This window comes from Prosopis cineraria, unplaced genomic scaffold, assembly GCF_029017545.1.
Source record: "Prosopis cineraria cultivar Desert tree isolate PC_DT_omini unplaced genomic scaffold, ASM2901754v1 PC2, whole genome shotgun sequence".
NCBI lineage: Eukaryota > Viridiplantae > Streptophyta > Magnoliopsida > Fabales > Fabaceae > Prosopis > Prosopis cineraria.
Genome location: NW_026555333.1, coordinates 7,400,469 through 7,414,755, shown reverse-complemented (window position 1 = coordinate 7,414,755; position 14,287 = coordinate 7,400,469). Strand labels below are relative to the sequence as shown.

Sequence of the window (14,287 nt, the reverse complement as noted above, 5' to 3'; positions counted from 1 at the left end):
CGTCTCCTCTCATACGTAAATGTCCAACGCAAAACACTTGAAAAGCTGGCTTGGAGAAAATAGCAGCTAGAAACATGGACCAACGGGGTAAGAATTTATATAAATTATCTGAGAGTTTTGATTCAAGTTCAAATACATGCGCATGGCTTCAACAATCCATGCATCTACAAATAATGTTGGAATTCTAATACAATCCGTGCTTATTTGCATCTTTGAACTTGCTTGTCTATGCTTTAGATATTGAATGAATTATTTCATTATAGTCTAAACTTCATGCCTCGAGAATAAAGGCCCCCTTCGCAAGTCTCTCCATGCTTGTTAATTCAAGCGTCCACAAAAATCTCATTTAAATAGATGTAATGCTTTGTATTTCTCAATTCTTTGTTTTAAGTGGTCGCTTAAATTTCAATTCACATTTAACAAATCTATATTTAGAAGGTTCAACTATTTATTGAACTTGACAAAAACACATTTTAAATATGATTTAGATGCACTTTTGAGACTTATCTAAACAAACCCTAAGTTTTGGCTTGCATATGTTATCGGGTGAGTCTTAATAGTTGAGAGATTCATAGGTATCTCGTCTCATGTTAATTCATTTTAATTTGTGTGTGTGTGTGTGTGTGTGTATATTTCATAGGATATGCTCAATTAATATTAATAATTATTAAATAGCATACGTTCGAAGAGACGCGAACAAAATGAAGACTAAAGAGCCTGTTGAATTTTTCTTTGAAATTTAAAATGGTAATTGTTAGAATTAAAACTTCAAAGTGCAGACAACCATAGCATGACTCCTGAAATGTTGAAGAGCTGGAATCGGAAAAGCTTCCGGAAATGGATAAGGGATGGGTCCACACTGAAATAAACAGTTGAGGGTAGTTTTATTTCAGAAACAATTACATTAAAATTTTATAAAAAATTAATTATTATAAAGCCTATTGACAACTAAACTAAATTATAACAATTATTTATCAATATAATTTAATTTAATTATTAATAAATATTATAATAATTAATTTTTTTACATAAAATTTGATTGTAATTCTCTCTTTATTTTAATATATGAGACATTCTAATAAGTAAAGGCATTATATTTTAGTTGGCAAGAAAAATAAAAACTCATTCACCTACATTATTCATCAAATAGAAACTGTCATTTTATTACTGGCATAATTCCTCATCTTGTCAATTATCGTGTATTTTATTATCTATAGGCGAGTCGACCCTAACAATAACACGAGTTTTTAATAATCAACATTCGAAAAAAAATGTCAACTTAAAAATTTAAAATTTAAACTATCTATATTACACTTGAATGATTATTCAATTCTTTTATTTTTTTTTATTTAAGGTATGCTAAAATTTGTAAAACTCCCATAAACTTTAAAACAATTGTACATAATATCTTTATATTTAAAAATTTAAAATTAATCTCTTTAATCTTTTAATTTTTACCCCAAACTTTTTTATTATTATTTTTTAGTTAACTAAAGTTGTTATATTGTATCAAGAAAAGACACGGAACAACTTGTTTAACATTTGATGTAAGTTAATAATAGTTTTATATAAAAAATTATTCATATTTTTTTATTATTATTAACTTACATCAAATGCCATAAGTTTAAGTGTCTTTTCTTAACAAGTTGATATAACATGATAATTTTTATTAATAAGATAGGTAAGCAATAACAATAGTTAAGTCTGCAGTAAAAAAGTTAGAGAAATTAATTTTAAATTTTTAAATGTAAAGTATTATATATAACTGTTTTAAAATTAAATTAAATTTAATATACTTTAACCTAAAAATAAGCACAATCAACTTTTGCGTAAATTATAGCTTAATTATAAAAAAAAAGGTCAACAATGCCTCTCAAGATTTAAACAAATTAAGGGTTGAAATTATATTTCTCAGCGCAAAATTAATTTTATTTGTCATCGCGAAAAAGTAAAACTAACATAAATAGAATAAATTTATTTAATTGTATTTGAATTCAAGAATTTTGAGATTGTGTTTCAAACTTTCAATGACGGAATGACAATTAACAAAACGACATGGAAGGAAGAACGAGCAGTCAAACGACGTCAAAAGCACATTGTTAACTGTGTCGTTTATGTGGTTCTTGGTGATCCAGTTTCATAGGCCAGCCCACACCTACCTATGTCCGATTCGCAGGGGAGGCTGCGAAACAGTGAATAGAATAGCGAGGAGGGACGCGGGAAGGGGATAGTGGTCAGTGGATACACGCTTTGGTTTTACCTACCCGCCTCTCTCTCTCTCAGTTTGGTGTCTTCTCTGTATATTTTATTTTGTTTGGCAGACCCAAGATACCCCATCTTTTTGATTCTTCACCGTCGCTTCTGACTGCTTCTCCTCTAACGAAGCATTGCTTTTGCGTCGCATTCGCCTACGGTTTTACTGATCACTCCTACTCCCAAACGAATCCGGAATATCTTGTTTTTGACCTTTTTCCTGGATCGAGAGTAGAGTTATTCCTTTGAATTTCTTTTTTGCTCGTAGACGAATCTACGTCTCCTATATATTCTTTACGCGCCTGAATCCATGAGAGCATTGGATTTGGGCACTCAATAAACCCTAGCAGCCAGTTTGTTACAAGGTTCTGATTGATGGGCGGGAAGGGAGTTCAGCTATTTGATGATAAAAGAGATGGATTTTTCTCTGTCTGCAATTTGGGGTCACGGCGGAACCTCCAAGACGAGTACTTGTATCCCGGAGGCTTATTTGCGAGCGTCAGTCAGGTAGGAATGGGATTTGGTATTCAGCCGCAACCCCAACCCAACCCTTCTGATTCCCGGGACGGTGGCGGCTTGAAATTTCCCTACGCTGAATTGTTCGTCAAGTATGTGGAATCACCGGGGAAAGTTCGTGTTACTGGAGTTTCAGAGGAGGAAGGAATTCAGAGCAAGAAAAAGGGAGGCCTTAAAATGAAAATTGAGATAAAAAATCCTTCACTGAGAAGGCTGATTAGCGGCGCCATTGCCGGGGCAGTCTCCCGCACGACCGTGGCACCGTTAGAAACTATAAGGACCCATTTAATGGTGGGGAGCAGTGGCCATTCTACTCTTGAGGTTTTTCACAATATTATGAAAACTGATGGTTGGAAGGGATTGTTTAGGGGTAATTTCGTGAACGTGATTCGGGTTGCACCTAGTAAGGCCATAGAGGTAATAAACGTGGTCTATATTTCAAAATCCGTTGTTCTTACTTGCATTGGCTAATTTCAATTGATAGTTCATTTGGTCGTTTTTGAGGGATCTTCTTTGATTCTGCTTTTGAAGACTTATTGCCTTTCTCATCATTATCTTTGATGGACATGTGCAGCCTTTTTATTTGATTTAACTACTGAATGCTTGGTTCTTGCAGTTATTCTTCTCATGGAGTTGGTTTTGGATTTTGTTGGCCATTTAGAGATCTTTTTAATTTGAAGAATAATATTTTTTAGAGATCATTGAGGACATAAAATCATCTATTCTTATGGGTAGAGATTTCATTTTTCTTTTTCCTCTGTCTGATAAGATACTGGAGTATCTTGTATTGTCTGGTCACTATCATTTTGGAGGCATCATGAGGTTTCTACTTTCTAGCTGCATTTGATGCTAATTTGTGACCAAAATGTTTTTGTTATTTTGTCATCATTCTAATATAACATCATTCTTTAAAATTGTCTACCTTCTCCCTTTTATGATTAGCAGCTCTCTTTCAATGTAAGTTCCTCCTGCAGAATATTCCAACAATTCAATCGATTTGTGTATGGGTTGAGTGAATCCACTGACTCTCGTTGCATATGAATGCCTCTCTCAACAAACTAGCCAGTTTCTTTCTATTGGACTACTGACAGAAGTAGCTTGTCTTCATGAAAAATGGTTTATAACTTTCAGATAGCATTTGTCGATGTTCCTTCCTCTGGGATCAGTGTGACAATTTCCTGGATCTATCGTGAGAATTATTGTCTGTCTTAAATTTCAGTAGGAACTGTTATCTCCTTGACGTTTTCCAAACCTGTAGCATTTGGTTCAAGGCTTTATTCGTTTTGCTTTGTATTGATACCCTTTCATATGAATATGATAGTCATTTTCTACTGTTGTGGGGCTCTGGCAGTTTTATAGATGCCAAAAAATTGGCTTTTGTCTTAGGTAGTTTTTGTTTCGTCTTTTCAGGAGATATGTAATATAATTGTCTTGCCCCAACTTGATATATCATGAGTTTTCTTAATTTGATTTAAGGACAATGTACCTAACATGCACTCAAGACAAGTAGGTGCTCTTTTTTGTCTGTTTGTTCTTGGTGCAAGTTTATGGAAGTAGGTGCAAATATATGCTTGAAATTGTTGGAGTAATTTGTTTGTTTGCCAGACAGTGATGAAATTTATACATTGTTGTGTTTTGTATCTGAATGTATTTTATGGTGTTTTTGCAGCTATTTGCTTATGATACAGTGAACAAGAACCTATCCCCAAAAGCCGGGGAACAGCCCAAACTTCCCGTTCCTGCATCATTAATTGCAGGTGCATGTGCTGGAGTTAGTTCAACCATATGCACATATCCTCTTGAACTGGTCAAGACTCGACTAACTATACAGGTAAGTTCTTTCAACACATAACATATCATTTTTGGCTGTACTTTTGTTTTGTGTTTTAGCATCCTTCCTTCCTGAACTTAAAAGGGGAAAACAAAATTAAGCCAAGGTAGTAATCTTGCAGAGAGGTGTTTATAATGGTCTGCTTGACGCGTTCTTGAAAATAGTTAAAGAAGAAGGCCCTGCAGAACTTTATAGAGGCCTTGCTCCCAGTCTTATAGGGGTAATTCCTTATTCTGCCGCTAATTACTTTGCGTACGACACGTTAAGGAAAGTATACCGGAAGGTTTTTAAGGAAGAGAAGATCGGCAACATTGAAACCCTTTTAATTGGATCAGCGGCCGGGGCCATATCAAGCAGCGCCACTTTTCCTCTGGAGGTAGCTCGCAAGCATATGCAAGTGGGGGCTCTCAGTGGAAGGCAGGTATACAAGAATGTGATTCATGCACTTGCAAGCATACTTGAACAAGAAGGGATCCAGGGTTTATATAGGGGTCTGGGACCGAGCTGCATGAAGCTGGTGCCAGCCGCTGGAATCTCTTTCATGTGCTACGAAGCTTGCAAGAGGATACTGGTGGAGGAAGAAGATGAGGAATAATCGGTTGAGTCACACTTCCTGGGGCATTATTGTTGGAGCTGAGGGTTGGAGATGCCAAATTCCCCCCCCCCCCGCCTTACTGGATTTTTTCCAACAACCCTTGAGAGAAGCAAACGAGGATGGAATAATAATGAGTTCGGTGTTTTTTTTTAGAAAAAAATGTGGGAAATTTTACTCTGTTGAGAGTTCATTCTTGGAACTATTGTGGGTTAGTTCATTTTTCGAACAAGCAGTGAAATTTTGCGTCGCCTAATTATCATACTGTGTTGTGTTCCATGCCAAGTGATGAGGCCTAGTAAAATTGTAAGCATGATTGATCAGCGCCAATGGAGTTTTTAACCCTACGTTTGAACGAAGGATCATCAGGTGATGTCGCTCCGGAGTTAAAAGGTGTCGTGGAGTTTCGTATTCTGATGCCACGCGATAAGCGTGACTTGAAAACCAATTATGCTTCCTTGTAAATATCGGAATTGGAGGCTAATCATATCATGGGACGGTTTAAGATGACCGATTTAACCAAAAGAAGATCGAGAAGCAACCTCAAGCAACCAATCTTATGTGACCAATGGCAATGATGAATAACAGTAGCACGTGATTTCCCCCCTTATGAGCACGTGGATTTTATTTTATAAATCTGAGAAAAATTGTGAACCAAGCCCTTGGCACCGCCCGCCGAGTAGGGCTGCACAAAAGACAGGACGGCACTGGACTTCACCCTAATCCGAAGTCCGGTCTCTTTCATGAAAAAGACTAGGTTAGGCAACCCGTAGTCCAGTCTTATCCAGTGATAACCCGAAGATTAACAGGACCGGACTTGGTCCATAGGACTGGGAGACTGGTCCTGTCAGTCCAATATTCACTTAGCTTTTTTTCCTTTTTTTATTCTATGAGAGGCAATAATCCATTCCAACATACTAAACTCAATTAAGATAGTAAAAACACTTATAATGATAATAAATCCATAATAATTTCTAACAATAAGAAAAAAAAATATTTCTGTTATAGTCTAAATTATTTAAATTTATAACTTTAACAAAAACAGTACTCAACAAAATTCAACAACACTATATTACAATAACAATTTAGAAACAAACTTAATAAATCTTTATACAATCATCTCCTTAGCATCAATTACACTTTAAATATTTGTCAAAAATGAATTAATTATAATTATAATAAAAAAATTAATAGGACTGGACTGGACCAAGTGGTCCGGATGCCTGGTCTCTTGTCCAGTTCAACCCGAAAAAATAGTCTGGTCTTTTTAGTCTTTTTGGTCCTGAAGGACTAGTGACTATACAAACCGAACAAGACTGAGACCATCTCGGGTTGGACTGGACCAGACAGGACTGGAAGACTTTTGCACAGCCCTACCGCCGAGTGAACAGAAAAAACAACATGCAAAAATTCCAGATAAGGACTAATCAAACTTGGCTGTCTTCCCCGGCCCTATTTCAATCTGTAAATCCAAGGTCACAATTATGGATACTGGTACCTCTGTGTTCAAATTGAGACTCCAATACAAACTATGTCGAAGTCGATGTTTTAACGTATGACATGATCTCCCCCCGCTTTCAAAACAGTCGTCCTAAATTAGCGTTCATGTCAAAAGAGGACGTCATGTACGATATCATCAGCTCCCATGAGCATCAGGAAATGTTGGTTGTGCTGCCACTTTTCTCCTGGCTTGTTAAAGTAATACTCGTTCATGTAAAAAATATACCTCATTAAATATATAAGAAAGCCATGTTATTTACACATTATCAACGACGCGTTTCATCAATAAATCTAGGCTTTCACTTTCACCAATTCGGTTCATGTCTTTCACTTTCATGCAAACCTTGAATGAATCTCTTTTGAAGTGACGACTTGTTGACTTTTATACAAAGGTTGACTTTTCTTTTTAGGTTATTTATAAAAAAGACAAAAGACAAAAATACTCAACTCCACCAACCTCACAATACGACAAGGTTCCATTCCCCCAACACGCACCGAATAGCACCTTGCTTGCTTCCATTAAATTATTGGCATAAATAATTCGTATAATGTGAACAAAAATGATCACACGGACGCAAACAACTAGTACAGCCCAACAAAATTACCTCGTCAGACAAAAACAAACCATTAAGTTGGGCAAATGCCAAAATGGGGCTTTCATGCTACAGAACCCTTTCCACTTGAGACAAATCCTCCAGGTAACCTCCGATAGACTTGGATAATTCCTTCTATACACATACGTAACGACTTTCAGTCTCTGCTACAGAATCCTCATCTTCAACATAACTTAGCAGTCGATGCCACATTGACCATTGGAAGAAGCTTTTGTGCTGTGGGACGTGAAGGGATCGATCCTGACCCATAGCAAAGAGAATATGGAAGCAAGAAGAATAGACCAAACAATAACAATCGTAGGGGTACGATTTTGGCGACCCACGAGACCCTTCAAGAATGGATATAGATGGGCAATGACCCATATAGCAAAAAACAGCTTCCCAAATAGTGGTCCCCATGATTGGTAGCCACTGTTAATGGCGTATGAGACACCAGCCACAATGCCCACCAAGTTTACAATAAGGACTGTTGTGGGAGGGATGAGAAGTGATGTCCATTTGAACACATAAAGCTCTGCGAATTCCCCATCATCATCCGATGCCTTTGATGTGACTGTGAAGTTTGTGTCAATCCCAGCTAGAACTTTAAGAAGCCCTTGGAATACGGCAAAAAGATGAGCAGATGTACCGCCAATAACCCAGAACTGTTCATTCCTCCACCAGTCTTCTATACTGACCCCACTCCACCTAAGTTCCAGAATTGAAGTTGCAAAAATGGAGACAAACAGTAGAATGAACCACATGCTAGCAAAGTTGCTTATCTGCATTTAGGAAGCAATAGGTCATTCAGATTTCCAAGACAATGGAGTTTTGGTATTATACACAAGAAAAATGTGATGAAGAAAAGAATTACTTACCTCGGGAATAATAAACTTATTTGTGAGAAGACAAAATGCAGGAAGAGTACAGTAAGCAATCAGAGGGATTGAAGTAATAGGGTAGACAATAGTGTTAATATAAGCTAGCCTCTGAAGAAGTTTCAGTCTCCCATTGTAGCCGTACCACAAGGGACAATGCCTGCTAAGAAAGATCTCAATGGATCCCAATGCCCATCGAAGCACCTGATTGAGACGGTCAGAAAGATTGATAGGAGCAGAACCTTTAAATGCTGGGCGCAGTGGCATGCAGTAGATCGAAATCCAACCTCGAGCATGCATCTTAAACCCAGTCAAGATATCTTCAGTCACAGAACCATAGATCCATCCAATCTGGCGGAGACAGAAAAAGGTTTAGTTGATTTGTCAAACAATTGATAGTTGCTACGCATTGATCTTACTAAATGCAGTAAAGCACAGTGATTACTTGCTGAACTAACCTCTTTGCCCCATTCTGTCTTGTCTTCATAGCCACAGCTTATGACATGGATTGCTTCCTTTAAAAGAGTTGCAGGATTGGTTGAAGGTGGAATGCCACCCTGCTCCATGAAGGTGGCTGCAATAAAAACTGGGGACTGACCAAATCGCTTCTCTAGGCTCTTTTGAGACATCAGAAGCGAACTCTCTTCATCATACGCTGCAAAAGGAGAATTCAATTAAATTTCATAAAGGATGTAAACATTCTGTTATCTTCGTTTTATCTTTCTGAAAATTGTGCATACAAGTCCAGCAAATAGATTATAGCAAGGGGAAAACAACAAAATTACAGGATGGTCAAATCAGGTCGCAGATAAAAGCAGCAGTAAGGGAAGAGATTTCTGTGATAGTAGACCTTCGATGCCTTCCTCGATGTCTTCGGTATTGAAGATAAGAATGGTGGATTCAGTTCTTTTAGCTTCCCTCTTCTTGTCAATGTACTTCTTATTGCCACCTTTTCCCTTTCTCTGAGAACCCCAACAACTCTTCACGATAATGTTTGGCTCCAAATCTTCCTCGGTCAAAACTGGATCATAACCATATAGAGCTTGCCTGTTGAAACAACAACCAGTTCCAACATAGACTGGGCCCTGGATACCATCCAGACCTTTCAAGTTGATCTGATAAATAACAAAAAGGAAAAAATTTAGACAAAGAAACTGAGGAAAGCATGGGGAAAACAAATTTATTTCTCTGTTCAACTTCACAAAAAATAAGGCAAGGCCTACATCAAAGAACACAATGTTGCGATTGGCATATCGATCATGCACATCAATGCCATCAAATCGCTGTGGGAATTGTACATAACAAGTCTTCTTTCCAAGAACAGGATCCATCATGAAGCACATCGCCTCTTTAAGAGCTTTACTATTATTAAAGTAGTGGTCACAATCCACGTTCAAGAGATATGCACCATTAGTCAAGACAGCTGAAACTCGAATCTACATCATATAAGATAATTCAAAGTTAGGTGTGGAAGCTTTATTCGAAGCTGATTATTCTGGTTAAAGGAAGGACCAAAAGTTAATCAGTTCTTGCCAGACAGAATAAGCTCATTGTGCTAGTTAAAAATAATAGTAATAATAATAAATAACCATCCATGTAGTCAACTAACATACCTCAAACAGCTTCAGAAACTTTGACCCAGCATATCAATGGGCAACAATGAATCATGGAAACAGTTTGTAGGTTATTTTATATTTATGTGTTTCTTAAACATAAGTTGATCACTGATTAAAACCCTATGGCTACAAAAGCACATAAACTCAGTAACTGCATCCTTTAAAGTTGAAATACAGTTATTCAACAAAGAGATGCACAAGGTAAAACCATAATCCAAATTAAGTAAGAAGATTTTGCATAACAAACCAAAGCATTCATAGCTCCAGCCTTCTTGTGATGCTGGAAGCCTGGTCTCTTCTCACGAGAAACATAAACAAGTCTAGGCAGCTCATTTCCATCTGTATCAAGCCCTCCACTATGACCTAAGAACACCTGTACTCAAATGAAAGAACTATTAAATGAAAACACGAGAGAAAGCACAAGTCAAATGTGCAGTTGATAATTCGCAGATATAATAAAACCTGTATCATTCCAGGATGATCCCTAGGATTATTTCCAGGCCAAGGAGTCCCATCCTGCATAGTCCAACCTTCTTCTGGCATCTTCTGAGCTTTGGCTACAAGGGCATTAATACATACTTTGAATTCCTCATATTCTCTCTGTCAATCAAATTGGTCAGTAGTTAATTTTCTTTATTAATTTACATAAATTAATCACGCATGAGAGCAGCAAAGGGGTCAAGCATAGAATATTCCATAAAAGACTGTCCTTATTATCAGGGAACTTCTTATTTTTTCTCTGTCAAAAACATTTAATATTCAAACAACTAATAAAAGTTGCGACAATAAGTGGCAACAAGCAAGAATTGCATTCTGTACTCTTAAGGATAACCTTCATTGCTCGGCGTTCCTTCACAAAAGAAGGCTGAATCTTGTCCTTGAGGTAATCTATCTTCTGGCAAAAATAAAATTCAGGGGCTCTTGGTTCAATGTTGTGCTTTTTGCAAAATGGCACCCACTTCTTTGCAAACTCAGCTGTTTCTGATAGAGCTTCAAAGGTCAACATAGCTGAACCATCATCTGATACATAGCAGGAAACCTTGTCTACAGGATAATCAACAGAAAGTATTGACAAAACAGTGTTTGCAGTAACAAGAGGAGGCTCCTTGAGGGGATCCACTGTACTAACAAATATGTCAACAGGAGCTAACTGTGATGGTTCTCCTTCACGATCACATCTAAACGACAGAAACTCAGCAAGACAGTAAATCTCACCTTTTACTTGGCCAAAACGCACATAACACAATAGGCATATAATGATTGATCCTACCTCAAAGCCAGCCTGTCAACGTAAGTCTCCCGATTAATGGGAGACCATTTTGGAAACTGATCCAAGAGCCAGGAAAAGGCAAACCAGATCTCACAGATGACTGATGTCAGCCAGAGGGGATATGCACCTTCCACAGGGTGAGTTGTACGATATTGTAAGAAGAAACCCAAAATAATGAGTCGGAGTATGATCACAACACGATAAGGGGTCACATGAGAAGAAGGAATGGGCACCACCCGACTCAAAGGCTGTCGAGCATCATCAATCCTGTTGTCAAGGTAAGGGGGAAAAAACAGTGATACAAACTGCAAAAATATATGAAAGCTGCATCACTTTGTCCATGAGTTGTGAATTTGAAATAGAAATAGTTGTATGCTTTCAGCAGGTAAGGGTGGTAAAATGATTAATATGACCATGAATAAAAAAAATCTACAATAATAGGGAGAAGAAAAAATAATGTGTAAGAAAGAGAATGCAAATAACCATAATGAATTGGAATGAAATCCAAAGAAAATAATTTTATCTTTGTACAGAATAAATATGCAAAGATAGACACGATATTTCCAATTTTGGACATCTACTCATTAAAGACGAATCCACATCGAACAGGTGGCTCACATTTGAAGTTCATCTCCATTGGAACCAGTCCCTTCCATGTCTCCCTTCCCATCAGTGTATCTACTAGTTGATGGCGCCATAGTTTTCTCCTGCTTGAGCTTCCACCCCTCAACCCTCTCTTTCCAGTCAACATTACCCAGGCCATAAGAGTTCAGATCTTTGGATGCGTTCACAATCCTCACCGGAACTGAAATAATAAACATTATTGTCAGCCGGGAACCCACCATAACACAAAATAACACCATGCAGATACAGGTGCTTAACTTCAAGTTAACTTCTTACCTGGCTGCCATGGATTATTATAGGGTAGTGAATGAAACTTTTCAGACGGACCCAAAGGACCTGATGTAGTTCGAACAGATTCAGTGTCAGGTGTAGCACATGGAATCTCACCAGACAGCTGCCCATATAATGAAAAAAATTAATGAATAGTGTTGCAAGATGAAGAAGCAAATACCAGCAGAATCTTGTTGATAACTTGGCTGTAAAACTTAAAATGATGACAAGGACATTATCGATGAAGTCTAAAACGTCCATTAAAGTTCAAATTTTATCCCCACAGATAAAAAACATATATCATAAAACATGCTGGAGTGAAATACTTATTATAGACAGTAAAGAAGTACATCATGATATCTCTCGAGTTTTGGTTGCTGAGAATCATGTCTAGAAGATGAAGAGAGGTCGGCATCTTCTTCCCACTGTTGTCTCGCCCTATTATCTCCTTGGCCATACTTGAATTCATTCTCAAGATCATCCACACCATCCTCATCATCGTCCCCCTCCACTCGAGGACTCCCTGAAATCCAAACTCATGTTTATTCCAGAAATAAGATGCAGGATTAGAGCAAAAGCACAAAATTAATTTTAAACACACAAGTTAACCTTTGTGCCTTTTGTATCTAGTCTTGCACTGTGGGCAAGATTGTATCCCATCTTTTCGCTCGTATTCATAACAAGGACGACAAACCGGGAAAGCACACTCATTGCAAGCTACAAAGACATCACCATTGGCTGTTAACCCGACAGTATCCCCACATATTTGACAGATTTGACTATTCATATTCTTCAAGGGTTTCGGCTGCAGTGTAGAGACAGACAAACATTTTAAGATTCAGATTTGTTCAACTATATAAGTAGATGTAGTTAAAAACATCCCATTCACATCAATTCCTCGTGAGAAACATAATGAACATGACATGCCACTCCCACAGGAAGTTTTTTTTAATGCAAAAAAAAAAATTGATCACTACACACTCCCAGTTAACCGATGTCAAGTTTGCTCGCATATATGCTGGCACAGTGAGCGAACAGATCAATCCATAAAGAAAATCAAAGAAGGAACCGAATAATATAGCCATATCCAGAACATTTAACCTGATCAGTACACTCTCCCAGTTACAGGGCCAAAAAATAAAAATCACACTAACCCCACTATCCGAATCGTGGCGAATTCGAACAAGCTCATTCCTGTTGTAGGAGCCAGCCACCATTCCGGCGGTAGCTTCCATGGTGGCCAGGTTTGTATGGTTAGCGACAGAAAGTGGAGATGAATGGAGGCTAGGAGGGAAAGGTACGTGGGTTTTGGAGACAATGAGAGGTAGGCAAAAGCGTTTTTAAGAGTTAGCCCACTCGTTACGCCATTTCACACTGTCGAACTCTTACTTGCAAGCTTGAAGCGGAAGCTGCCCGTGCGTCCTCTTCCTGTTTTGCTTCATTGCAATGTCACGTACATTTACCGGTTCCACCGGTTACTCGTGCGTCCCCCAGTTGGTGTCTTCTGTTTATGACACGTCTCATGTAAAATAAAAATATTGCTATTAAAATTTAATACATAAAAAACTCCTTCAACGATTTCAATGAGAATAACGAGGGTGCGCATATAGACAATGGAGGCCACTTTGGCTCTTATTTTGTAATGAAAAAACCTCCATCAACAAATTTAGCTTCTTGTTAGTTACAAATGTCATTTTGATTTTGTCAGGGAAAGACTGTTTTTAATTTAATCATTGTATAAATAAAATTATTTTGCAATAATACTTCTATATCAATTTATTATATATAAAAACAAGAAATAAGATAAAGAGTGTTTATGAAAAATTAAATTATTATAGGGTATTATTTTGTTTTTGAGAAGTTAAATTGATAAAATAATTTTACATAAATAATCATAATAAAATTGCAGACATCTCAATTTTAAAAGTCAAGATTCGAGAACACGACGAGTGTGTTTAAATTAAAAAATTTATAATTAAAGTTAAAATTTAATTGAGATTAACAAACCAATGTTAAAAAAAAAAATTTGTATTTATAATGTGATCTATATTTAAATATTTTTTTTAAAAGTCAGTTGAACAAAATAAAATTTATTTAAATAATTTAATTAAAAAATCAATTGAGATACATAATGACAAAAATGGACATGAATTTTTTTGTGTATATATTTTTGTCATCAATTTTATTTTTTAAAAAAATATTACACTTTAAATTACAATTTTATTTTTTTAAAAGTTAGAATTTAAAAATCTAAAATAAATTGATAGATTAAAATTTTTAAATTTTTATAAATGCGTTACACTAATTCTAAAAATTAAATTACACTACTACTAACATATAAAAA

The 14,287-nt window shown here is 36.7% G+C and overlaps 2 protein-coding genes across 2 annotated transcripts; one reads left to right on the top strand and one right to left on the bottom strand.

The window, feature by feature from the left end:
* The first annotated feature begins 2,155 nt into the window (after positions 1–2,155).
* LOC129301124 (adenine nucleotide transporter BT1, chloroplastic/mitochondrial-like) lies at positions 2,156–5,448 on the top strand. The gene is made up of 3 exons (XM_054939696.1): positions 2,156–3,186; positions 4,439–4,600; positions 4,722–5,448. The coding sequence occupies exons 1-3, from the start codon at positions 2,629–2,631 to the stop codon at positions 5,193–5,195; spliced, it is 1,194 nt and encodes a 397-aa protein (XP_054795671.1). The 5' UTR covers positions 2,156–2,628; the 3' UTR covers positions 5,196–5,448.
* A 1,692-nt stretch (positions 5,449–7,140) lies between these two features.
* On the bottom strand, positions 7,141–13,308 carry LOC129303470 (cellulose synthase A catalytic subunit 1 [UDP-forming]-like). Its single transcript, XM_054942811.1, has 14 exons — positions 13,098–13,308; positions 12,553–12,748; positions 12,294–12,466; positions 11,950–12,067; positions 11,668–11,854; positions 11,050–11,316; positions 10,612–10,957; positions 10,242–10,379; positions 10,027–10,152; positions 9,387–9,599; positions 9,014–9,278; positions 8,622–8,818; positions 8,164–8,514; positions 7,141–8,067 (listed from the first exon to the last, which is right to left on the bottom strand). Exons 1-14 carry the CDS (start codon positions 13,176–13,178, stop codon positions 7,480–7,482), a joined length of 3,246 nt encoding a protein of 1,081 aa, XP_054798786.1. The 5' UTR covers positions 13,179–13,308; the 3' UTR covers positions 7,141–7,479.
* Between the last annotated feature and the right edge of the window lie 979 nt (positions 13,309–14,287).

Excerpts from the sequence above, each read along its gene's own strand:
- LOC129303470 (XM_054942811.1), bottom strand. The coding sequence starts at position 13,178 with ATGGAAGCTACCGCCGGAATGGTGGCTGGCTCCTACAACAGGAATGAG. Across the intron at positions 9,600-10,026 it reads CTGGAGCTATGAATGCTTTG|ATTCGAGTTTCAGCTGTCTT; the intron begins GTTTGTTATGCA and ends TATATGATGTAG. Across the intron at positions 8,819-9,013 it reads CATCGAGGAAGGCATCGAAG|CGTATGATGAAGAGAGTTCG; the intron begins GTCTACTATCAC and ends CTCCTTTTGCAG.
- LOC129301124 (XM_054939696.1), top strand. The coding sequence starts at position 2,629 with ATGGGCGGGAAGGGAGTTCAGCTATTTGATGATAAAAGAGATGGATTT. Across the intron at positions 3,187-4,438 it reads CACCTAGTAAGGCCATAGAG|CTATTTGCTTATGATACAGT; the intron begins GTAATAAACGTG and ends GTGTTTTTGCAG. Across the intron at positions 4,601-4,721 it reads AGACTCGACTAACTATACAG|AGAGGTGTTTATAATGGTCT; the intron begins GTAAGTTCTTTC and ends GTAATCTTGCAG.